General features: G+C 32.8%; 2 protein-coding genes across 11 annotated transcripts in view; one reads left to right on the top strand and one right to left on the bottom strand.

Moving 5' to 3' along the window:
• The window catches only part of MRP (Multidrug-Resistance like Protein 1), a 47,181-nt gene that overhangs the window by 13,914 nt on the left and 8,186 nt on the right, over positions 1-25,081 (bottom strand). The window contains exons 1-12 of one of the 8 annotated variants that reach the window (XM_017618179.1): positions 22,326-22,346; positions 18,682-18,907; positions 18,305-18,616; positions 17,940-18,239; positions 16,954-17,874; positions 16,740-16,877; positions 15,692-15,838; positions 14,317-14,401; positions 13,427-14,249; positions 12,656-12,815; positions 12,382-12,589; positions 3-226 (exon numbers count right to left, since the gene is read on the bottom strand). In XM_017618179.1, the coding sequence (XP_017473668.1) occupies positions 3-226; positions 12,382-12,589; positions 12,656-12,815; positions 13,427-14,249; positions 14,317-14,401; positions 15,692-15,838; positions 16,740-16,877; positions 16,954-17,874; positions 17,940-18,239; positions 18,305-18,616; positions 18,682-18,735 (3,372 nt within the window). In that variant the 5' untranslated portion in view covers positions 18,736-18,907; positions 22,326-22,346. Of the gene's footprint in view, positions 1-2; positions 227-2,500; positions 2,722-6,508; positions 6,730-8,668; positions 8,890-11,347; positions 11,569-12,381; positions 12,590-12,655; positions 12,816-13,426; positions 14,250-14,316; positions 14,402-15,691; positions 15,839-16,453; positions 16,601-16,739; positions 16,878-16,953; positions 17,875-17,939; positions 18,240-18,304; positions 18,617-18,681; positions 18,908-22,325; positions 22,347-25,081 lie in introns of those variants that run through there. The other 7 variants (XM_017618181.1, XM_017618183.1, XM_017618184.1 and 4 more) reach the window with 7 other exon arrangements.
• Positions 19,103-25,081, top strand: part of Pih1D1 (PIH1 domain containing 1) — a 35,484-nt gene continuing 29,505 nt past the window's right edge. For 2 of the 3 annotated variants that reach the window (XM_017618191.1, XM_017618192.1), the window contains exons 1-2: positions 19,103-19,423; positions 19,485-19,599. In XM_017618191.1, coding sequence (XP_017473680.1) covers positions 19,355-19,423; positions 19,485-19,599 — 184 coding nt within the window. In that variant the 5' untranslated portion in view covers positions 19,103-19,354. The remainder of the gene's footprint in view (positions 19,424-19,484; positions 19,600-25,081) is intronic. The other variant, XM_017618190.1, reaches the window with a different exon arrangement.

The following is a 25,081-nucleotide window of genomic DNA, read 5'->3' as shown; positions in this document are numbered from 1 at the left end:
ACCATAAAAATTAACGTAAAAAAACTATCCAATGTGCCGGGAAATTCTTCATCGATAACTTCCATATCGCCGCTAAAATGATTCAGCAGACGTCCCAATGGCGTAACATCGAAGAATTGGCAAACTGATGCGCGTATTATGTGATAGAGCAGGTCGTTATGAAGTAGCTCGGCTGCCTTCAGAGCGCCAGTGTACAGCAAAATGACGGCGAAATAGGCAAACAAGCCTACATATCGGACAGGGCAAGGGCGTAGTGTCAGGTGCGTAGAGGTGTGGTGTAAGGAAGAAGGAAAATAAACATAGAAACTTATGTTTAGGTAAAAATTTTGATTGATATAAAGTGGAAAATACTCGTAAAGTGTCTTACTGCTGCCATACGCTGTTTACCATTTTCATGAGATCATGTCAGCCAAAGAACTCCAAGAAGGTATGAGAATTCAATGTAAGATGGGTAAGATGGGTAAGTTGCACGAATTGCTGCTGGTGTTTATGTGCGATTTTTTATATAGAGGAAAATGCCAATTATGAGTTATTAAATAAAGAATTTGTAATAAATGCAGTGGTCAGCCAAAGGTTAAAAAAAAAATCCTTCATATTATGGTGCTTATGAAGGATGCTGCTGTTGGTTTTGAAATAATTCAGTATGCAGCGCTAACCGGAGCTTTAGTTTATTGCTGTGCGAAATTAAGTTAGAAAAAACTTCAACTTTTTAAATAAAAAAATAAAAGTTTTTTATGAATGTTATATTCGAATGTTTTCCTTAAGCACGAAAGCATTGTAATGGCATTAACTGGAAATAATAGTGTGGCAAAAATTAAATGGAAATGGGGATAAATGTTAAAAAAGCAATAACTGCTAAAAATTCATTAATTTTAATGAAAACCTTTTTTGATAGAGCGATTAGAGCGAGAAAAAATAACAGTTATAGTAATAGTAATAATAATAATAATAATAATAATAATAATAATAATAATGTGTAATAATAATAATTATAATAACAATATTTAAAATTACGGAAAATCAATTGAGGATAGCTTCAAATGGAAAGGCTCGAGAACGTCTGAGATACGAAAATTTCATTGTTTTATCGAAATTTGTGAGATTGGCTGTATTCGAGTCTTTAGCTTTCCACCTTTCACGTTGAAATACACTCTTTTTTCAATATTTTTTAAAACAAAAGAAATTTTACCTAATAAAAAAATACACCAAAGCGCTCGCTCTTAAGAAACAGCATCTGCTCAAGCGAACAAAAAATAAGAGAGCGAAAACGGTCGTTTCAAGAGTACAGTGTTTGGAAATGGAGGAATTAACATTATGGGACAATTCTTTCAGACTTTACTGCAATATTACTGTCAAGCAGAACTTAGAAAACAATTATTTTTTTAATTTGGCATCGAAAATTTGGGTATCGAGTCTTCTCAATTCGATAAAACAATTATTTTTTTAATTTGGCATCGAAAATTTGGGTATCGAGTCTTCTCAATTCGATAACAATGGGTACTCGACTTTTCTTAGAGCGATACTTTAAATGAGAACTGCATCGATACTTTTGGCTCGATATATTTTCCCTAGATGACACAATATCTCTCAATACCATATTTCAGTCGAAACGTTTTAATTAAGGTTGGAACACCGCATTTTAAACCGCAAGTAACACTGTACAAGGTCAGCGTAAAGGTTCTGGAGAGTGAGTTCCTATTCTCGTCAGATGTCAGCCACTATTGGCGTAACGGGTGTAATGAGGCTCTGAATGTACCGCGGTATTTATTACCGATAAATGGACCCAGCGCTCGGAGGCATAGCTGTCCTTACAAACGGTTTAAAGAACCTATGCACTAACAAACTTTTAATCAATTTGCAGNATTTTAGTGATAAAGTTATGCTGCATTTCCACTAGGAATTGAAAGATAAACCACAAATGTACAGCATTGATAAAACGCCATGTTGAAACATTGAAATATTCATTGTCAGATAGAATTTTTTATTGCACAATCTGTTGGTGTAATTTCAATGTCTAGTGGAAATGCGACATAAGAGCTTGCAATAGACACAGCGCAAGGCGTACATATTGAGCTGCTAGTTTTCCAAATTACCTAGTACTTGCAGTTTCACTTTTAAAAAGTAATTGATATTTGCGAGAAAATGTTTTTGTTAATAAAGTTAATTTGCTAAATTTTTATGCGAGTGTTAAAATCAGCGCATAGCTTTGCCATTCGGTTAGTAAACAGGTGGAGATCGTAGTTTATTTGCATATTTAGCTTTTTAATGCAGAATGCTTAATACTAAAATGTCGTCAAAGCAATTTAAACGGTAATGTCAATCACCTAATTGCTCTTTCTTTTTCTATAAAATAATTGGTTAGGCGATGATAAATTAATCTTTTCTAGATGATACGGTAATTATTAGGCTTTTTGTTTTTTCAGTTCCCAAATACGAAATATATATTATTCAAAAACAAGTTAAACACTACATGTTTTGCAAAAAGAATTTGTTTGTTTACCCCAAAGCATGTTGATAGAAATTGTTGCACCACAGCAGGCAGTGTGGTATCGCAGGTATCGATATCTTTTGAAAAGCGACTAAGGACGCGACCCAATGGAGTTGTATCGAATAGTTCGGTTGGCCAACGCATTACGCTCTTAAGCAGTTTGACAAATACCTCCATGGAACAATTAAGACAACCATATGCCAAAAACAATCCCGATAAGTAGCGTGAAATGACTAGGCGAATGCAAATTCACCAATTTCAGTGTGTAAATATTTTTATTTGTGGATTTTCGATTTAAAGTGATAAATTTAGAGGAAAATGTTTTAAGTAAAATATATGCATGTAAAATGTATGCGGTTATAAATTCTATATGTATGTAAATACGAGTATAAATTGCGAGGCTTTTCTATTTTAATACGAAAAAAAAATAAAAAGGGGGATAAGTATCAAAATATTGGAAGGATATTGAAATGCTTAGACTAACGATAAAAAAAAACAACTTAAAAGAAATCAGCATGCAATCAATTAAATAATTATATGTATTAAAAAAGGGAAATTAATTTAAACTACAGTAAGTAGTTAAGAACATGCGCTGTGTTAAATGAAATATTTTGGTTAATCTGCAAAAAAAATACATAGGTGAGATCGATTTAATGTGTCGCTCGCTACAACCAAAATCAAGCTAATTAATTATTGTTTTTACACTTAGGCGGAGGGGAGATCTTATGACACATTAGCATGCTTTTAAAAAATGGTTGCAAATCTGTACAAACTGTGAACACATAGTGGTTGCCAGCTGGCATCAACAATATGTACTACGTACATTAGACCGTACCACCTTACAAGCAAAAAAAAAAGAAATCGCCGTACACACCTGAGCTAAAGTATTTTTGCAAGGCAATTTCAAAAAGTGGTTTTTGGCCTAACCTGTGGATCGTCTTTTTATATTTTTCGGCGACACCTATGTATGTATGTATGTACATTCGGAAATATTTTGTTTTTATAAAAAAACAGGCCGATTAACTAAAACAAAAGTCTTACAGTTCTGGCAACNAGAACATGCGCTGTGTTAAATGAAATATTTTGGTTAATCTGCAAAAAAAAAAATAGGTGAGATCGATTTAATGTGTCGCTCGCTACAACCAAAATCAAGCTAATTTAATATTGTTTTTACACTTAGGCGGCGGGGATCTTATGACACATTAGCATGCTTTTAAAAAAATTGTTGCAAATCTATACAAACTGTGAACACATAGTGGTTGCCAGCGGGCATCAACAATATGTACTACGTACATTAGAGCGTACCACCTTACAAGCAACAAAAACAAAAAAAACAAAGAAATCGCCGTACACACCTGAGCTAAAGTATTTTTGCAAGGAAATTTCAAAAAGTTGTTTTTGGCCTAACCTGTGGATCGTCTTTTTATATTTTTCGGCGACACCTATGTATGTATGTATGTATGTACATTCGGAAATATTTTGTTTTTATAATAAAAAAGCCGATTAACAAAAACAAAAGTCTTACAGTTCTGGCAATTATCTTGACAGCTATTTTCTGTCTTTGGAAAGAGTAATTGAAAAACCTGCTTACTAGGAAGGCTTAGCGTTATTCTGTTCGTCTTCTAGCAATAAATTTTCTAACAATTAAATTAAATTAAAAAAAAAAAATATATAAGTATTGTTGTTGTAAAAAATATATAAATATTTTTCCTTTTTAAACAAAAAACCTGATAACTAAAAGAAAATTTAATATAAAAAAAAGTAAGTTATTAAGTTTCTTAAAATATTTTTCATTTTAAAACAATAAAATTTAAAAATNAAATTAAATTAAAAAAAAAAAATATATAAGTATTGTTGTTGTAAAAAATATATAAATATTTTTCCTTTTTAAACAAAAAACCTGATAACTAAAAGAAAATTTAATATAAAAAAAAAATAAGTTATTAAGTTTCTTAAAATATTTTTCATTTTAAAACAATAAAAAAAGTAAAAACGAAAAAAATATTAATTCCTAAAAATGAAATGAAATTAAAAAAATTTATTTTTTTATTTCAAAACATCTAAAAATTTAAAAAAAAATTGAGAAATGCTATAAAACATGTTTTAAAAATAATTTTCTTTGCAAAACATTAAAAGAACATAAAATTTAAAATCTAAAAATGAAAAGAAAATTAAAGTAAAAAATAAGTAAATAAAAAATCCACTGGGCCTAGCAGCCACTTCAACCTAACCTAACCTAACCTACTTTGCGCCCACTGCGACTGTTGAAGCAACGCGAGCAAAATTTCCACTCCTTTGCCCAAAATTATCGTAAAAAATGAGAACCATCAATTCTTCGGAATATATTTTTTTTTATCAATTTACTGACTGGTTGTTCGTTGGGAAAATAAGACCTGAGATCTGATGGGCAAGTACTGGAATGAACTTTGGAACAAAAAAAAATGTCTCCTTAAATGCCGAAGATATGACTAAAAAGGTAAAAAGGCAACCTCTACGTTCGGCAAAAAAAAAATCTACACCGCCTTGCAAAACTACTTTAGACTTGGGAATGTACGGCGAATTTTTTTCTCTTGCGGTCTAATGTACACATAATAAAAAAGTTTGAACGAACAAAAAATATTTATTAAAGCATCAATTAGAATGAATGCACTACGTTTTGAACAGTTATTTTAATACTTTTAAAAGAAAAATATTTGCACTTGGTAAAATATTGGGTAGTTGAAAAAGTTCGCTCGGTTTTTTACACCAATTTTAAAAGCATGTTTTTTACGTTCGAAATTAATTTTATTACATCAAATATGTGCAACTTTGATCAATCAATTTTTTTTTTTAATTTCTATGGCACTTATCCGCCTCGATGATATTTCCGAACTACTGACTAGCCATCATCTATTTGTTTTTTACAACGCTTTTTTTCGATATTGCTTTGACCAAGTACCCATACGAGAGCGGCGTTGAGGTGACTCATGTCCGATATTTTCAACGCTGCTTAGCTTTCAACGAATACAGTAACTTTCCCTCAAAGAGATTTACTATTTTGTAAAAGAAATGCAACTTGCTCCAACTATGGCAAAGATTTCTTTCTGAGAGACAATGCAGCTTATCTTGCCTTTGAATAGAGGCCTGCACAGTACAATTTTTATTAGGAGCGTTTTATAAGAAATGCGGTCTCTTTTATTATTTCACTTATGAAAGGTAGGACATCGCTTACTACTGAAATTTAAGACTCGTGGAATAATCTTCCGCATGTGATGAAGTATTGCTTAAAATTTAAGCGAGCTTTCCTATAATTCGTAGTGTGCGTCCTCTCAACCTCTTAGAAATCCCTTGGATTTTTTCCATTTATTTATAGCTACTGGGTTACTTTTCATTACTTGTGGAGTGGGGATTGATTTTAAGAAAACGTTTTCCTATTATAAAGGCCAACAAAAATAGAAAACAATTTTGGTGTGGAAAATGTTTAAGCTAAAAATACCATCCCTGCACCTTAACCCTAAGGTCACATAAAAATAGTAATTTATTGTACAGCAAAAACTGATTTTGGTAACTGATTTTTTATTGTTCAATAGCTGAGTATATGTAAGTAGTCAAAGAATTTTGGAGAATAGCAGTCGAGCGTTGTAGCTTTAATTTAAGCCTAAGTGAAAAGTTCTATAACCTTTTGTTTTTTTTGCTAGAGCTTTTCAAATATAGCAAAAATCTGTAGCTGATAGAGACTTTATACTTAGAGATTCGTAATCAGCACAAAAAAGTCTATCAAAAACAGCTCTAACATTTTCCGCACCAAAATCAGTGTTGCCCTATATTTTTTATATGTTTCGCGGGCTGGATATCGAACCGGAAACTGTATATTTTCATAAGATATTTACCAAATGGTAATAAGACCATCTAATCACTCGGCTATGGTAAGGTAAGTATGTATGTATGTATGTATGTTTGTACATATGTATGTATGTTTGTATTATTTGTTGTGCTAATTTATAAGAATGTGCTTTAGATGAACTGGAAAACAATTATTACCGAAAAAAATTGCGATATAACCATGCGCCATAACATTGGTAAGGTCATATCGACCGAATCCACATCTTTTGAGAAACGATTTATTATTCTACCCAATGGTGTGGTATCAAATAGATCCATTGGCCAATGTAACACGCTGTTGAGTAGCTTTTCATGAAGGGCCTTGGAACAATAGATACAGCCAAGTGCCAATGCGATTGTAGAAGTTGAGGAAGCAATAACTGCAGAATTTTTGTTTTTATTTTTGTATTATTGATTGTCTTTTTAGTTTTTGTGTGCAAAGGAGGGTTGGTTGATGTTTGAATACAAAAAAATGAATTTTATTTAAAAATGGCTATGTAAAAAATTTTGAAAGAGATAAATATCAAAAGCCAAAATGAATTAAGTACAGGTGTAGTGGTGAGTGTTGTTCTTAAATAGATTGTGTGCTAAGTGCAAAATCCACAAAGTTGGCTAAATACATATAAAAATGTACTACACATAGTGTCGTGTGCAAGTGTTGAAGAATGAGTGCTAAAGTGCAAAAATTTCAATGTGAATTTCTAAGCCTACAATTACAGGTATTGGTGCGCCTTTTGCGTGTAATAAGTGATTTTTGAATTCTTGAATATACTCAATTATTTCGAAACGCCTTTGATGAGAAGAAATGGCTTTAATACGGAAAATATAAATAAAAAAAAATCGTAAAAATGTCAGAGTATGCATATTTTTTACGCTAATTGTATGCAGTTAGGAGTGATGTTCATTTTAAAAACTAATTTTTCTCTTTAAAACTTGCTATTAATCTGTCTGCAACTGGAGACCCTTTTTTTAAATATAATTAACATTATGACAAAAAAATTATTTCTTGACTGAAACAAAAAAAAAATCGTAAAACAGCCGCTAAATATGATCGAAAAATAGATATCTTCTAAATAAAGATTCTCATACCAGAAAAAATTTAAATAACAATTATCGGTTCCCTCCTCTCTTGCATACATACATACTTCGTTGTAAACAGTTTTCCAACCGATTTTGGTCAAACAATTTAAAATTTCTTTTGTTTTGCAGATTTTTGGTAGTGAAAAATTATAAATAAAAAATATATACACAGACATATACTAGAGTGGGTTTAGTTGTTCGGGCGAACGTTTTTCGATAAAGCACAGGGTATTTTCGGTTTCTATAGATCGGAAATTAATTTCAAGCCTGCGCATTTTTAAATGAAAAATTCAGTTGGATTTCTTGGAAAGGTTTTGAGTGTACAATTTTGTAGTGCATTCAATTGTAGTAAAATTAAGCGCAAGTACTTGCCGTTGATTTTTGGTAATTTTTTGCTGACGGCGTTGTGCATTTTCTTCCGTACAAAGTGCATTGACAGCAAACAGAATTTTAAACGGAAAAATCGGAAAGTATGAGTATATGTATTTCCAAAATATACTAATAGATAAATAAACAAGTAAAACATATGTCAGAAACTAAAATATAAACACTTTATATAGAAATTTTTTAAGAAAAGGTGAATACATTGTGCATAAACCAGACAAGGAATGAAAAAAGCATTAATTCTGTCAAAATTCATTTGCGCCTTAAAGAAAAATACTTTGTTTTTGTTATTTTCTGGCCTAGGAACGATTTATTTGGAAATATTTTTATTGTTGTTTTTTCACGAAAATGTTCAATAATAACGTCCTCAGTTAATAAATTTACTTAAATTATTATTTTTTGCCACTGAAAATGACCGTGTTAAATAAATTTCAAATTATTATTAATTTATTTGGCAACTTTTTTTTTAATTTTCTGATTTTCGGATGCAGAAGTGCTCCCAGAGCACCTAGATGTATTTCTGAAAATTTTCAAAAAAATGGCGCATACGTTTTTTGTTGGTTATGGCTCGAGATGTAAATAAAAAATGTTTTTATTGGGAGTGGGAGTATAGCTAAGAGCGGAGCTCTGAGCGAAATAAAATGTAAAAACCTTTGCTCCGAAGCCCTGATTTTTTCATTTGAAAATGCGCAGGCTCGAAACTCATTTCCGACCGATGGTTTTTCTTCTTCACTTTTGCTTGGAATTATCTGTAGAATACGAAAATATTATGCGTTTTAGTAAAAACAAAGAATCGACCCACCCTAATATATACACGTATACATACATATGTACGTATAAATAAAAGTAATTTACCGAAAAAACTTGTGATATACCAGCGCGCAATAATTGTGGTATGGCATTATCGATTACATCAATATCTTTGGAAAATCGATTTATAATTCTTCCAAGTGGTGTTGTATCGAAAAATTCCATCGACAAGCGAAACACATTTACTACCAGGAAATCATGAAGTATGATTGATGCATAAATACCACCCAGTGATATCGTCAAAACAGAATAGTAACTGAAAATCACTTCAGTCGCGTACGAAGTGCAAGAATATACATGGGTGTAGTTGTTGTTGTTTTTTTTTTTAATGTCATAAAAGAAAGTAATTAGAAAAGTTTATTAGTGAGAACATATGTATTTTTTTTTCAAGAGCATTTTTTACCAGTGCTATTTAATTTTTCTTTGACAACGGACAACATAGATTATTTTTAACCGCCGCCTCGAAAAGCAATGATTATCTGCGGAAGCTTTTTTTTGGGGGTATGCGAGCTTGCAAAATATGTATTAAAATAGGTTTTTTGAATGAAAGCGTTAATAATAGCTTATGAAAAACAATAACAGTTTATAGTCTGGATATTTTGAGAAATTATGATGGCGGCTAAGAATCGTATAAGCTTTTGAAGTTTTTTATGAAAATTTTCCTTCACTTTTTCAGTGTAGCGTAGCTAAGAGAAATTATTTGTTTTCTTGTGAGTATTCATGATGTAGCGGGTAAATATGTATAAAGCAAATGTTGAAATGAAAATTAAAAAACAAAAAAAACTAAAGAGAGAGTATGCACATCAGACCTATCCTATGTATGGATAGAAAATACTTTCATAGTGAGTGTTCAAAATCAGCTTCGAACAAATACAATTTTTTTTATGTTATACACTCCTTATGATAAGTGTGAAATGGAGTAAACAATGGTTGTCGGGTCTTATATGTGTATAAGAATTGAGATTTGATGTTTTGTGTAAATTTGTCAAAACAATGGTTGAGCTCAAACTGCTTTGTCCAAAAAAAAAAAAATAAATATATTTTTTTTTTCAAGTTTATTCGAGTCTAGAAATACGAAATTTCCACCGTCCCCGTATCAGGCAACTTAGCTAACATTTTAGTTGTCCAAAAAATTAGTTACATACATGTATGGGAATTATGCAACTGTGCATTTTATTAAACTAAAAAATGCATATCTCAATCATGTTTGTTGCCTTGCCCAATAAATACTATAAATCGCAAGGATATATATTTTTTAATTTTACAATGGTTTAATGTGCGCAAAGCTTTTAAATTAAATTGCAAGTTTGTATTTTTTTTAATTTCGTGAGATCCAAGATCCAAGCATTAGATAGCAAAAGTGTATTGTTTTGTAAGCCAAGCAAAATTAATTGTAATAGCAAATACCATTTATGTACATATGTATGTATGTATGTATGTATGTTCATATATATGTAAGCTTGATGAAGTCATGAGAATGAAATCTGTAGGTATCTATTTCCATTATGATTCACACGATTTTCCAACTGCAAGCAGATTCGTTTCGTTTAATAAACAGAAAACACTGTACTATAACTTAAATGTATAGTACATATATAAAATACTGCTCCCTTAAGGTGGACTGAGGCTTCGCTAAAGACTATTCTCTTCACTCTTCACTTAAAGGTAACTTCGTCTACAGCTCATTTTATACAGCCGAAGAGGAAATAGCACACGCTCTGGTTGGCACTTCCGTGATTGCTGAAACCTAGAACTTGAGCTGGAACCTAAAGAAATTAGACAATTTTCCGTTGTTGTTGTTGTTGTTGTTGTTGTTGTTGTTGTTAAGTCGTTGTCGTCAAGTTCAACTAACGGAAGACCCAAGAAGCGTGCAGCCTCTATTGGGTCCGTCCACAGGGGCAGAGGCGTCAGTTGCGTGGGGTTTGCCGGGCATACGAAGAAATGTTTCGGGAAGTTCGAAGTTCCTCAGCGATATAATTAAACATACCAAACGAAAGAATGCATCAAACCAACAAAAACGCCAATCATTCCTTTTACCAGAATAAGCTTCCTTCCGAGCATGAGAGATAACACATTAGGTAGAGTTGTAGGCTGTGTTACCAGCGAAGTGAAGAATCTATGACTATACCTGTACACCAAAATTCTATTTGGAAAGCACTCAGTCGAAACCATGGGCAAAGGAACAAAAACATTATTGGTGTGCAAACTACAGTACAACTTATGGCATCATATGAGGTGGCGGTAGCTTTAACCTCACCGACTACCCTAACCACGGTGAGACAGCAACTAACAAGCTTCAGCGGTTTAGGGTTGAGTTGTACAGCAAAGCAGCATGGAGTCAGTCAGTATTAGAAAGGTGCCTACTGTTAAGTGCACACAGCCTTCGTATGCAAACCTTTCTCCTCTCGATGAGTTAAGCTCATCCGAAAAAAATTGGGGAAGCCGTTGTTTGCTATACTATTTCAGCCCTGAGGTAAAGAGCAAGCCACACTGGTGAACGAATGTAATTGCCGAACTTTGAAAGGAAATCAGGAATCTTTCTTGAGTGTCTTTTACGGTATCACAATGAGTCCATAGTAAAAAAACAAATAAATTATTTAATTAATTTTTATTAAATTTGTCTTAATAGCTCTGTTTGCAGCATCAAATCGTGTTTCATGCCGGTTAAATGTATTTTTTAATTTTTCTCAGTTAATGACATGATTCATGTAAGTATGTAGTTACCGAAAAACCTGTCGTCATTACGGACCGCCAATTCTGTGGTAATATATTATCGATAGAATCTACATCTTTCGCAAAGCGATTAACCACTCTTCCCAATGGTGTTGTGTCGAATAACTCCATAGGCCACCGCAAAACACCATATAATAGATTTGTATGTAATGTCATCGAACAGTAAAGGCAACCGATCGAAACGGCAAGTGTTGATAGATAGCTGGCAAGTACTATTTTAATTGTGGTTGAGAAAGAAGTACAGTTCGTTCATATAATCAAGTAAGAGAATATATGTATGCAAGTATGTATATGGTTTTCGCTTTTTTTCTTAATCAAAAAGAAATTTTTGTTTCACTGTGTATGCTTAGTAAATTTGGATTTGTAATAAAATTGAATTTAAGTAGCAATCCTCTTCCAATGCACTTGAACAAAGCAACTAATATTGAGTTTAGTATATCTATGTATATAGGTACAATTTAAGTGGCTACTGTTGTTTATTTACAATTACGTAGTGTGACATTCAACTAGTCAAATAAGGAATTGTGTATTAGTTTCGAGTTAAAGGGTACAAACAACTAAGAAGGAAGGAAGATCTCGCTTAGAAGTGATAAAATGTTTTAAAGGAAAACCAACACCATGTCATGTGAGAACTGTTCAATTTAAACAACAAAATAGCGACTAGCGTAAGTGTGTGAAAAATAAGCTTAATTAATGCAAACTCAAAATAGGAGAACTAATAAAATTTAACTATGTGAAAATTAAAAAGAAAAAATATCTATTCCAATCACCAAAACATAACAGTTGAATAAAAACATAAAATTAAAATATACAAAACTTTATAAAATCAAATAAAAAAATAAAAACATTAAAGTAGACATGTATGTAGCTTAGGCAAATAAAAGTTGGTAAAATGAAACGTCAGGCAGACATACAAATTCAAACAAAACATAAAACAAACACTAGACACTTTTGTACATTATATATTTAATATATATATATATAAATAGCTTCACTGATTAGAATTATAGAACTCATGTGCTTACCTTGTCCAAAACCGAAAGCACCATACACGCCCAAATACATATCACGCAAGCTAGTGTCATTTTCTACACGCTTATCATTGGACCACTGTGTGAGCCACAAGTTCGAACCAATTGAAAATGCCTGATAGACGAAATTCAAAATTAAGGTTGCGAGGGATAGGAAAATGCCAACACTTTTAATGTAATGCTTGTAAACAGCTAGTTGTACCTGTATAAATAAAATGATATTTCAATATAAAAATAACCAAAATAAAATATGAATAGAAATACTTACGCCACCGGTTTCCGATTTCTCAGTTTCAATTAGTTTACCCTCATCCACGGCCAATTTCTTCTGCTGCGACACTGTCGAAATAGCAGACACCACAGAATCTTGACGACCCGTTTTTCGTCGTCGCAAGCTGCCTTTACTGCTATCTAATGATTTCACAGAGCTGCAGCAAAGAAATGCAATAGAAAATGTTACTTAATTAAAAACAACAGCAACATAGACGAATGTGAATTCAAAATTGTTTGTATGACATAAATTGCATAAAAAATAGTGAATTGCCGAACAATTTCCGTCATCCCTTGTCAATTTCGGTTTGGGGACAAACCGGCTTCGGCGTTGTGCCATCTTCATTGTCATATTTCGTTCCACAATACATTATACTCATACCCTGTCGGAAACACCAACAATGAAAATGTGAATATAAAATAGGCCTAAACTTAACAATAGCATGGATGGTTTGCAGACAAACCAGTTTCGGCATTGTGCCAACTTCAGTGTAATTTTTTGTTCTCTCTGGTTCGAGCTTTTGTCCTTAATTTATGTTCATTTAACAGGTAAGTAATGTGATTTTCGTCGATGATTGAGGTATTAGATTATGGGTTGATCGTTGTATGGTTTTACCCGCAGGTAGGTAAAAGTCGGTGATTTTTGTCCTGGTACTACTTTTATTAATCTATGTACTTGTATTCGCCTTCGCATTCGACTTCACATTCGTCTTCTTATTTTACTTCATACACTAATAGAAACCAGAAAAAAGACGGCTATCGTACTTACACAGAATCCGATAAACTTTCAGTACGCGCCAACGATATGACCTTTTCGAATGTACCCAGTAGTTCTTCTGATTTCACAGTACCCTCCAGCTGTTGTTTAATCTCATCCAAATCCTCTACTTCCTCCGCAGCCTCTTGCAAATGTTGTATTATGAATTCAGCAAAGGCACCTTTACGCGCCAACAACTCCTGATAGGTACCACTTTCGCTAATCTCACCCATTTTCATAACATATATATTATCCGTTTGTGGCAGGAACGTAATGCCATGTGTTACCAGTACACGTGTCTTCTTCGCCAAGAGACCATTCGGTCCGACCACTTCTTCGAAAATATGTTTACCCACATGTGAATCGACAGCACTTAACGGATCATCGAGCAGATATACATCGGCATTACTGTAAACAGCGCGCGCCAATGAGATACGTTGCTTTTGACCACCAGATAAATTAATGCCCTTTTCACCGATTTCAGTCTGATCGCCTGCCGATAGCATTTCAATATCTGAACGCAGTGCACAAGCATCTACAACGCGATTATAACGCTTGCGATCATATTCCAAACCAAAGAGAATATTATCACGCACAGTGGCATTTTGTATCCATGCCTGTTGCGGCACATAGGCAATCGATCCGACGGTGTTTACGCGACCTGACAATTTATCCATCTCGCCAAGCAGCGCTTGTATGAGTGAAGATTTACCCGAGCCAACAGTGCCAACAACAGCACACAATGTATTCTTTCTTACGGTCATATCAATATTTTTCAATGTCTCTTCGCCTTCACCCCAAGAGAATTTGCCTTTTCTAATGATCAAGGGATCACCTATAATGGGAATTGAATTATGAGTCAGAAAAATACAAATTTGACTAGTTTTGTAATGTAAACTTACATTCTTTAGGATCATGCTGTACACTGTTTGGATCCAACTCCTCGCTATTCATAAACTTGTTAATACGTTGCACAGATACTTGTGTCTATTATTGTTGTTGTTGTTGGAGGGGAAATGAAAAAAAAGTTAAGACATTAGCTTTAATGCTACTGTATTTTATTACATTTAATTTACAGGCATGAACGTGCAGTTGTTATTGTTAGCATAGGCAGGCAAAAAACGTTGGGTGAATTTTTTAGTTTTTTGATTTTTTCGGTTTAATATGTAAAGTATACAAATTATTTTAAAATAAAGATTTTATGGCCAGCACCAGTCGTCTGTCTCTATATTTTGAGTTTTTGTAAATAAGTTTTTGAAATATGTATTTAGCTGTTATTTAAATCCCTACCAGATAATAGCTGGTGATTTAAAATATGCGCATGCTTTTGAATGTTTATGGGTAGAATTTCAAAATTTACCAATTTTGGGAATAATTTTTGCCAATTAATCTTTTGAAAAATCTTTAAATAATCACAGTTACTGGGTATTACATAGACGCATTGTTTAATTTGAATTTGTTGCCGAACCAATCGAAGTAAAAATAAAAAATAAAAAATAAAAAAATGCGAGTGCGCTTAGCACTTGCAATGTTTTGATGTGAAACATGTTAACAGCGTAGGCAATTTGTGCCGTTATTGCATAGGACCATCGATTATGCATTTCATTTCATTTTATTTTTTTATATTCAACTTTCGGCGTTTTTCTTCTATTTTAAATAAGTAATGTATTTCCTTATTTGTTAGGAATTCATATTCCTATTCTTATGGATATTTGCGCTCGTATTTGCCTGCAATACAACAGCAGTTCTTTGGTGCTGATACTGTGCGCCTACAGCTGTTAAAGGGTTAACATTCATATGTAAAGTTAATAACAGAGCAAAATCTCAGCCCGCCAAAATCCACTGAAGATGTTTTGCACTGCAAAAATAATGTACAAATGTATTGTGGTTAAAGTGGTTTACATACAAATTAATCAAGGAAATTTATCTCTTTGCATTCCAAAAATTTGTTATCCTTTTTAAAGCAAACAGAATATCAAATAACAGTGCTGTGGGCCTTTAACTTGGTATGAAACTGTTAGATGACAGCTGTTAAAAGTTTGGCCTCTACTATGTTAATAATAGAGAACAATTTTAGGCGGCCGATACTGGAAAAGTTTCACATCAAAACATAATTTATAATATTATAACAAAACATAAAACACATAAAAACATACAAATTATAGAAGACATCGTTGTACAAACATATTTACATTCAACAAAAAATTGTTAACTATTTTAAAACAACATAAAACGTTTTTTTTTTTGTATTTTGTTGTTTTTTTTTGGTCGACTTACTTGTACCATGTTGGATATCAACATGGGCAACATTATTAATGGGAAGCGTAAAATGTTGAATAATGATAATGATACGAATATTTTAGTTGCATCAAGAATATTGTTTTCATCAATTAAAACATACGTAGCGAATGTGACCAATGATACCTAAAAGTATAGAAATAGAAGATAAGAAAATTGCTTGTAACGAAAAAGAACATGCAAAACTAAATATCGCTCATTTATGTACTTCAATTGTGTCATAATCCAAAAATACAGAATTTGAAGTAAGTATGCAGAAATTACCGCTTTTTCTATGTTGTATAATAATTTCATAACCGTATCGATTACCAGTATCTCACTAAAACAAAATTTGTATTCATTTTAAATATGGGAGTATATGTAAATTCAAAACATTAAAGCCGTTAATCTCGAGTTTTGCTTTTTTGAGTTATGATACTATTGAAAATTAAATTAAATGAGCGATAGGTAGTAGTTATTGTATGTATACAGAAAGAGCCATTTCACAATTAATACAGAAATATGTACGCGAAAACGTAACTAGCCGTTGAACACTTCGCTTAACAACTCAGCGTAGTGTATGAATATTCATAATTCCACATGAGTAGTGCGTGCCACCATATCTGCATTAAGATGCTAAAAGAGGTTTGTCAAAGGAATGAACGAGTTTTTATGCTTTTGTAATCGTTGTGCATATGCATATACGCTCCAGTATGTAGTTAATAAGTGGTTTCAAAAATATCCGGCAAGTTGATAATTTACCTCAGCAATATCGACAGCTAGCATGGGCAAAGTGGCCAGTGGTAGTTTCATCGTATCGAACAGCGCTAGGCTAACGAATACTTTGGCTACGGTTAGGTGATTTTCATCACTCGATAAAACGTATGTGGCAAAGGTAACTAGAGAAACCTTATAAATACAATTTGTTTATAGAAATTTAATTTAATTTTTAGTAGTAACTATATTTAATGTTCCAATAATTTTTGTGATGTAAAAACGCTGAAAAGAAAAGAAAAATATGTTTGTTTGAAGCTTTCGTAAAGCTTACCAAGAAGGGTGCACAAGACCATAGGAAGGAGGTACCAGCGTTCAGGTATGCTGTGGATTTTAAAGTTGCTATTTCCTTTTCACGTATACGCAATACTTGATTTTCGAAACTTGGTTCCCAGGCGTATAATTTAAGTACCTACAAAACAAAAGTGTAGCAGATTACGAATCTAATTAGTTTCATTTGACTAAACACATAAATTCCATCATCTTACCTTGATACCGCTCAACACCTCATTCATTAACTTGACACGCTCATCCTTGTACTTCATTTGTCTTATTTGATATACTTTAATGCGATTGGCAATAACACCGTTGACTGGAATCAAAATAACCATCACTGCTAAACCAGCTAGCACTGAGGGTCCCAATTGTAGCCACAAGAAGTACATAGCTAGCGCAATTTGTAATGGCGCTGACCAAATCATATTCAAATATGTTGTTAAATCCATAAAGCGTTGTGCATCGACCGCCATTAAATTTACAATTTCGCCTACTGTCGATTCCTTACGTGTTGCATTCGATATAAGTAAAGCTTTGCGATATATTGCATTGATCAGCGCTGTGCGTATACGTAGACCAACAACGAACATGCGATGAAAATACTGTCCCAACATAAAAGTTTGTGCACCAGCAGTAATAAAAAGAAGTGCCGCATAGAGTATGCCCTTCCATTGGGGTTGCCTGTCCTTTTCGTCATCGGAGTAATCTTCCACAAAACCAATAATTAAACTTAGCACTTGAGGTTGTGCAAAAGTTAATACATCGCAAATCAACTTCATTAGCGAACCAAGCAAAAATACTCCACCAAATGATTTAATGATTGGCGGCATAATTGAAGTCACACCCTTCTTGCCGGTATTTCGTCCATGTGGGTTTTCAAACTCTACTTTTCCATTACTATATTGAGCCTTTGGTTGGGTTGGAGTTGGAGTCCGTGTTTTAGTATTCTTACGCACATTCTTATTCCAATAGTAAGCAAATATTGGCATGACTTCTTTACAGCTGTCTTGTGGGCGCAAGTCCCAAAGGTCCTTCTCTTCCAAAGGATTACGATAGCCTTTCCACGCCATAACATCAAACCATGTGTATGTTATACGCGATAAGAAACTAGCCGAACTCTCTGGTATTTCGTTCTACGGAACATAATAGCATATAAAAAAATGTGAAGGAAAATGTTTTGCTCTTTAAACAAACTTACATAAGTGCGTTTGTATTTAGTTTCCCTTGGCATGGCATCCGCGAAACAATTCAGCAGTAGCATAGCGCATGAAAATGCGAAATAAATCATGTAGCTCACATAATTGTATTCTTCCCAAGAATAATCAGGTTTATCTGCTACTTCAGAGTTCAATATCTTGTTTCTTTCATTTTTCTCCCGCACCTCGGTACGACATTGAGGTATTGAAAATATTACAAGCAGAAACCAAAAGAGAAATTGTGCACCCGATGTCTGCACACCATATTTTCGATTTAGTGGTATAAAAATGAACAGCAATAACTGCAGTGGTTATATAGAAAAGATCATTTACCATTTGATTAATCAATTTACATATATTTACTTACAAATGTAGCAAATTTTATTATTGGTCCCCATATATCGACTGGATAAATACGGGTAGCCGTCCCTTCATCTCCTTTCTTCACCATTGCAATCGCAAAATCTACAGCCGAAAGCACAAGCAACGCCCCATTCACCGCTAATTTGCTTAAATTAAGCTTATTCCATGGTATATTCTTATCTAAACTCGCTTTTAGATAGTAAAAATCAAATATGGAGAACACCCAGAGGAAGGCGCATGGGCCCCACACCAAAACAGTCTTTTCAAAGCATTTAGTAAAATCTGGATCACTTGTCCACCACGTTTCATTTGAGTCCTAATAAATTCCATTGGTTAAAATTAGAAAGCATTAAGAAGGTAATGAAATTATCGCGTACTTACCCAAAATTTTGTGCCACAAAACTCATCCATAGGATGAGCGGCGGTATCTGCCATGATGTGAAGCTTATAGTCCAAGCAGAACTGTGCACTTTAATATCCGCTTGCTCTTAGTTTATATTATATAATTATAGTATTTCGATAATCGGGCAAGCATCGAAATTAATATGGAAATAAATGTTACAAAATGTACTATGGCCTCTTCTACAGCTACTTATCTGGTATTAACCTAAAAGTGGAGAATTAAAACCAGCTGTTAAAAAGGGTGCCAAAAATATATATATTTTCAATTTTCTATACTGAAGTAAGTAGAAATAATCTTGATGCAATCAATCATATAATTAATTTTCTTATTCGCTTGCGAGTTAATGGTAAATTCCTTAAAGTTTTTTTAGCTTATTATACGGATGTAAAAGCATAAAATACGTATTTATTTGCCTTCATTCCTGAATGATAGTCATAATGCTGGATACACTTGTCACCCTGTGTTATAGTCTACAACATTTCTCTACAAAATTTGTGTGAAACAAACAGAGCTCTTTGCTGTCACTGAATGACATTCCATACTGCTGTTATTTACCAGCCGCGTTTTTTGTTATAATTTTGTGAGATTTGTTGCGGATTTTCTATTTTTCTCTGCGTAGTTCAACAAAGGCAAAATATATAACTCACAAAAATGTCGCGCCCTACAAACTTTCTAGAGGCTGATTCAAGTTTAATTGAAAATAATCTGTTAATTGTCAAAGTAAGGAGGAAGCGCAATATTTGTAGCTCATCAAATCGTCTAATGCAAATTGTATTTTCAGAACGAGGCGGAAGAGGAGTTAAATCAATATTTTGCTGGCGTTCAAGCTGGTGGCGAATCGCGTAAAGAATCTTTAGCACCGCCGCGCGATTACAAGGTTGTGCAACCTAAACCAGGTAACTACATGATGTATGGATATGATTGTGATCAAATGTAGTACCAGGGACACACTTGCATAGTTGCCGAAATAATTTACTATTCGACCTAGTTAAAAATGATTCAACATTAATTTCTCATTTATTGCATTGTCATGATTACTTTTAAGAATTTTGTTTCGTTATCTCAAAATATACAGAGATATCACAAGCTACTTATCTACTGGAGGCAAGACTCGTTTCCCCACATTTTCTTCCACGTTCTTACTACATAGCTTTGAGTTGGCGGTATTTTTGGAACGTAAATAAGTTAGTGTGGCTAGAATGCCGATACCTTTTATCACTGGTCAGATGTATAGAAATTGCATTTAACAGGATAATGACCGAATTATTTAAACTATGTTGCTTTTGAATAATTTATGCTTAAATCCTTCCAACTATATACTTTGTACGTAGGCTGGCTTTAGTATAACGAACCATTCGCTGCATATGACGGCAAATGGCGCCGAGCCGTTGAAGAACTCTTGACAAATAAATGCGAAAGAAATAGTTCCGATACCAGCAAGTCAATATTCTTATTGTCTCCAAAAAATTCCTTGTTGTTAAAAAGATAAAGGGAATGGTGCATCATACTAAAGCCTGCCTTGCTGTACTAGCTACTTTTCCACAAAACACAGAAATGTATACATTTGTAAGTAGCACAAGTTTTCCTACTAAAACTTAAATTTCAATTTGTAGTTGCACTGTAGCGCCATAATTGAAGAGCGTTACGCTTGAGTGAAAATTGTCGGTCAAGCAATAATCTTTTGTTCGCAGCAATTAGGAACGCCTAATACTGTGCTGATTGGTCCAATGCATTTCAATTAATTGTAATTGAAATGGAGTAGAATGTAAAACAAAAAAAAAGATCTGCTTGATCTGAGAGAAGTATAAAACTATTCAGCATTCAGGCATAAAGTATTTACTATGTATATATATGTATGGATATGTATGTATTCCATGATTTCATGAAAATAGATTTCAAAGTGGCATTTATTGCTTTTAGCAACATGGTTCAAACGTATTGGTTTGCTTTGGTTTAATTATAAGTGTGGACGGACGTTCAGAAACTATCATAAATAGTTAAACGCTTTGGTGATGTATGTACATATCTACTTACTATGTATATAGTATGTATAGATGTCAGACGTGGTAATGCAATATATTTCGAAAATGCTGTCAACTTGAGAAATTTCAGAAAGCTTGCATGTAAAGTGTCTTTCGCAAGAGGTTTTTTATTTTCGAAAGGCTAAATGCAGATTGCTAGTGCAGCACGAGCAAGATGAAATATATTTCCGAAATCGAGAAAGGTCTTTCTGGCTTTTTACACATCGAAATAAAATTTCTCTTTCCATATTTAGGTAAATCCTATGCGATTATCCACTTTGGTGGCCATTTTTATTTGTGGTTTTTGTGCGAAAATGCTGTAATAAGTGTTTTCCTAGGAACTTTTTGATTTAGAATAAGAACTTTTTGAAAAGAAAATGAAAAAAAGTTAAGACGTTTCGCCTATAAAAGGCATAACCCGTTTGGTTTGCTTCAAATAAATATGCATATAATAGAGAAACTTGCTCAAAACTCTTTTTTTTCGATTGTAAGCTTAAATGTTAAACTTGTTTTATTCTTTGGATACTTAAAAAGTATAGATTTATTGTTTATTCCGTTTGTTTTATAAATTTATACGATTTTTTTGTATAAACTAGCACGTATTCAACTTGCTAAATACCGGTTTTTCTGTATTCCAGCTGCATATAAACAAAAAAAATATTGTATTTAGCAAAGACAACATAGCCGAAAGCGAGCGAAAATTACATCTACATACACGCAAACATTAAGCACATGTGTACATACCACGCATTTATCTATCGTTAAATAGCAGAATAGCAGAGTCTCTGAAAACAAGTTTATTACTTAATAATAATAAAATTGGCTATATGAGATATGTAGATAGCACGTTGAAGGCAGCAAGCTGACGTTCTTTATTAATTTCAAATCGAACAGTTGTTTGTGTACCGCAATCAACAGTTGTCAATGTGCAAATTTTCTTATATACCTACTCAAGTTCAATGTAGTTTGACATTATGAAATTGCCAGCAAAATATGCATAATTCAATTATTTCAAGCATTGCATTATTGAGAACATTTTAGGTTGTAGTTATACGTGTGGTTGTACATACATATATATGTACATATTTACATACATACATATATATGCAAATAGATAGTGCATTCTTTTCTTAATAACACACACATTTCTTATTTAATATTTTTTTTTGCCTTTATTTCCTTAGTGCGATAGAAGCAGAAATTGGGTCGCTCTCTTGGCTTTTTTTTTTGCAACATAGAAAGAGAAAAATTCCCTTAGCTCTTTGAAGCTAATTAGAGGCGCGTTAATTTAGGGTGCACCAAGCGAACAAATTTGGAAAATACATACATATCGTCAACTGAAATGCAAAAAGGCGTTACAACATCGTAAATGACATGGAAAAAGTCGTGACTAATATTTTAATTTTTTTTTTCATAAAATGATGTGGGGAGTTGTAATTCGATGAAATCCATCATTTGAATCAAAAAGTGAATTTTGAATTTTTTATTAGTTATGATTTTTTCCATTTCAACTATGATGTTTCTTACGTCTTTTTGCATTTCACTATATACTTGTATGCAGTGTCGAAATGAATATTATATAAATGCTATTATTATATTACTTAAAAACTGTGTTTATTGGCGCCATCCAATCCTCTGAAGAGTTCTCTAGATTTGCTGCAGTTTTCCCAACTAAGCGCGCTTTACATACCCTTGACGTGTGTTCGAGGTCGTTTTCTTGTTGGTAAAGACACATAAATATTATCTCTTCTAAGGGAACCAGGGAGGGAAGCATGACTTCTCATAAAGTTGTAAATCTGTTTATTTATTAATTGTATCTAAGTTAACTTAAGCACTTAAAGTTTTGAATTCATGACTCCCCTTGCGCAGAGTTTCCAAAGAATCTATACACATTAGAGTGCATCGCTATCCATGAAAAAAAAAATATATATTATACTGTTTTTAATACCAGCCAAAAGATTTCGGGAAAATATTAATATTCTCTTGAGCTGGACCGCTTTGAAAATACCTCCAAATATTGAGTTTTTTTTAATAAAATTAGTTTTTAAAAATGTTTATTCCAAAAATCACCTCAGATGATAAAAGAGTTTAAGCTTAAAAGGTGTGTATTAAAAGGGTAGAAATTTTATCAACGTAACCAAAATAAAATGGATTTTCATAAGTATTTTTAAATCGGTCTTGTTCACGTAAATAATAATATTTTTCCAGAAATATTTTGGCGGATGTCTTAAAATATAATGAGATTTATAGTTCCGGTTGAAAATCGCATTTTTTTGACGTATGAAAAACGTATATTAAAGTGTTAAACGACTTTTTTGAGTTTGGTTTTAAAATTTTTTTTTACTAAAATTTTAATAAGTACTTCCTAATTTACACATAAAAACAATAAATGGTTATTGCAATTATCGATTTTAAGTGAATTAGCTCCAGTAGTTACTGATTTATCGCAAATTACGTGTTTCTGTAAATTACCGTTATATGGCAGGTGGGCGTGGTTATTGCCCGATTTCAAAGATTTTCAACAGATTTCTTAGCTAGCGCATACCCAAGCCTCGCACCGAGATACAGCATTTCATCATAAGTGGGCGGGGTCACGCCCATTTTCCAAATATTTCATAACAATATTATTTTCTACCACAATTCTACTCCACATACTAATTTTCAACAATGTACATACATTTAATATTTACTGAAATATCGCAGTTTTTGAATTTTTCGAAAATACCGTTATATGGGAAGTGGACGTGGTTACACAGTCCGATTTTGCCCATTTTCAATACCAACCTACCTTGGCTAGAGGGCAACCAACATACCAAATTTCTATCTCAATTTTTGCAATCGTATAATGAAATGAAATTACTTGGGCTAAAAATATTATTGATTGCCCCGCTGGCGTCGCGTGGTGTGACATATCGAGGAAAACTCATTTGTCAATAGATGACTAACTCCCTCAACATTGACTATTCAAGTATCGTAAAAACTTTAATTTCGGTAAAATCCCCGTTCAATTTCAAATTATGTTTGTATGTACGTATGCATCTAAGCTCTCACGTGTGTTTCGTTTATCTAATAATGAGATTTGAGCTAAAATTCCATTAGCAAATTATGGCTGGTAGACACTTGTCGAATAAATTCGCTATCAAACAAAAATTTATTCTTCGACTAATTTTCAATTACACTTTTTTATTCTTTTTAACTCTTAATTATTTTTGGTGCTTTTCATAGGATTGTTTTAACTTCGTTGTGCTTTTCTATATTTTATTTATTTATTTATTTACTATTCGTATCAAGCTTGCAACTGAAATAATGCACTTCAGTATATGGACCTGTGCATGTGTCTACCTATGTACATATTCGCATTATCACATATTCACACAATTATTTGTTGCAATTTATAATTTGAAACTATTGTAATAGTAGCTGTATTGTTGATTGTTTACACTTTTCTCTCTCATTTGCTCACTTAATTAGGTTATTTTCGTAATATAATGAAATTTACTTGGTGAAATAGTGTAGATTGATCACATACATGCATACATACATACATACATACTTAAATACATGTAGAAGCACTCAATTTAAGTATATAAAATACACTTATCAACACAACTATAATGGGGTTACAAAGAGTCCTTAACTTTATTTCTAATCTTTTTTGTATGTTTATCAAATATATTGTGTGAATGCATGTATGTACTAATGTAGATATGTCTGCGCATATGATATACCCAAAGATTAAAGGGATTAGCAACAACTTGTCACAGCGTAGCGTGCACATGCAAGTACATACATACATACATATCGCTCACTTGCTTGCAAGAGTGTCATAATCCAAAAAACTTAAGAAAAACGGTTTCAATGTTTACAGTTTACATACGCGCCCATGCGCAATGGGTCGTGCATCCTACCACTTTTCTGAGTGCGTACTCTACTGAGGCTAAAATGCTTCTGAACAGCACAAATTATTTAAAATTTTAGTTTTGTTTGTTGTAACGCAAGTGATTATTAAAGTAAAACATTTGGTTTTAAAATTTTTGATTTAAAATAAAGAATCAATATGGTTGATTGTGTTAATAGCATGATAAAAATAATAAAATAATATTTGTATCATGGTTAATAGCAAGTCAAAATGGGTATGAAAAAGCATTGTTCAAGTATTGCCATATTCACCCAAAAATATTTTGTCTTGGGTGGAAAAAATTTAGAGAAACAATTTTTCATGTATAGAAAGTTTAAAAAAAAGACTATAGATTTTTATTAGAGGTAACTAGAATGCAGCTGAACCACTGAAAATTTTACACAAGTACCAGTTGCAAAATGGGGCACTTTTTGGTTTAATAGAAAAATGAAGATATGT

This window comes from Rhagoletis zephyria, unplaced genomic scaffold, assembly GCF_001687245.7.
Source record: "Rhagoletis zephyria isolate East Lansing unplaced genomic scaffold, Rhagoletis_zephyria_1.1 Rzeph_scaffold_01573, whole genome shotgun sequence".
Classification (NCBI taxonomy): domain Eukaryota; kingdom Metazoa; phylum Arthropoda; class Insecta; order Diptera; family Tephritidae; genus Rhagoletis; species Rhagoletis zephyria.
Note: the sequence above shows the minus strand (reverse complement) of the source record. Positions and strands in the feature narration are given on the sequence as shown.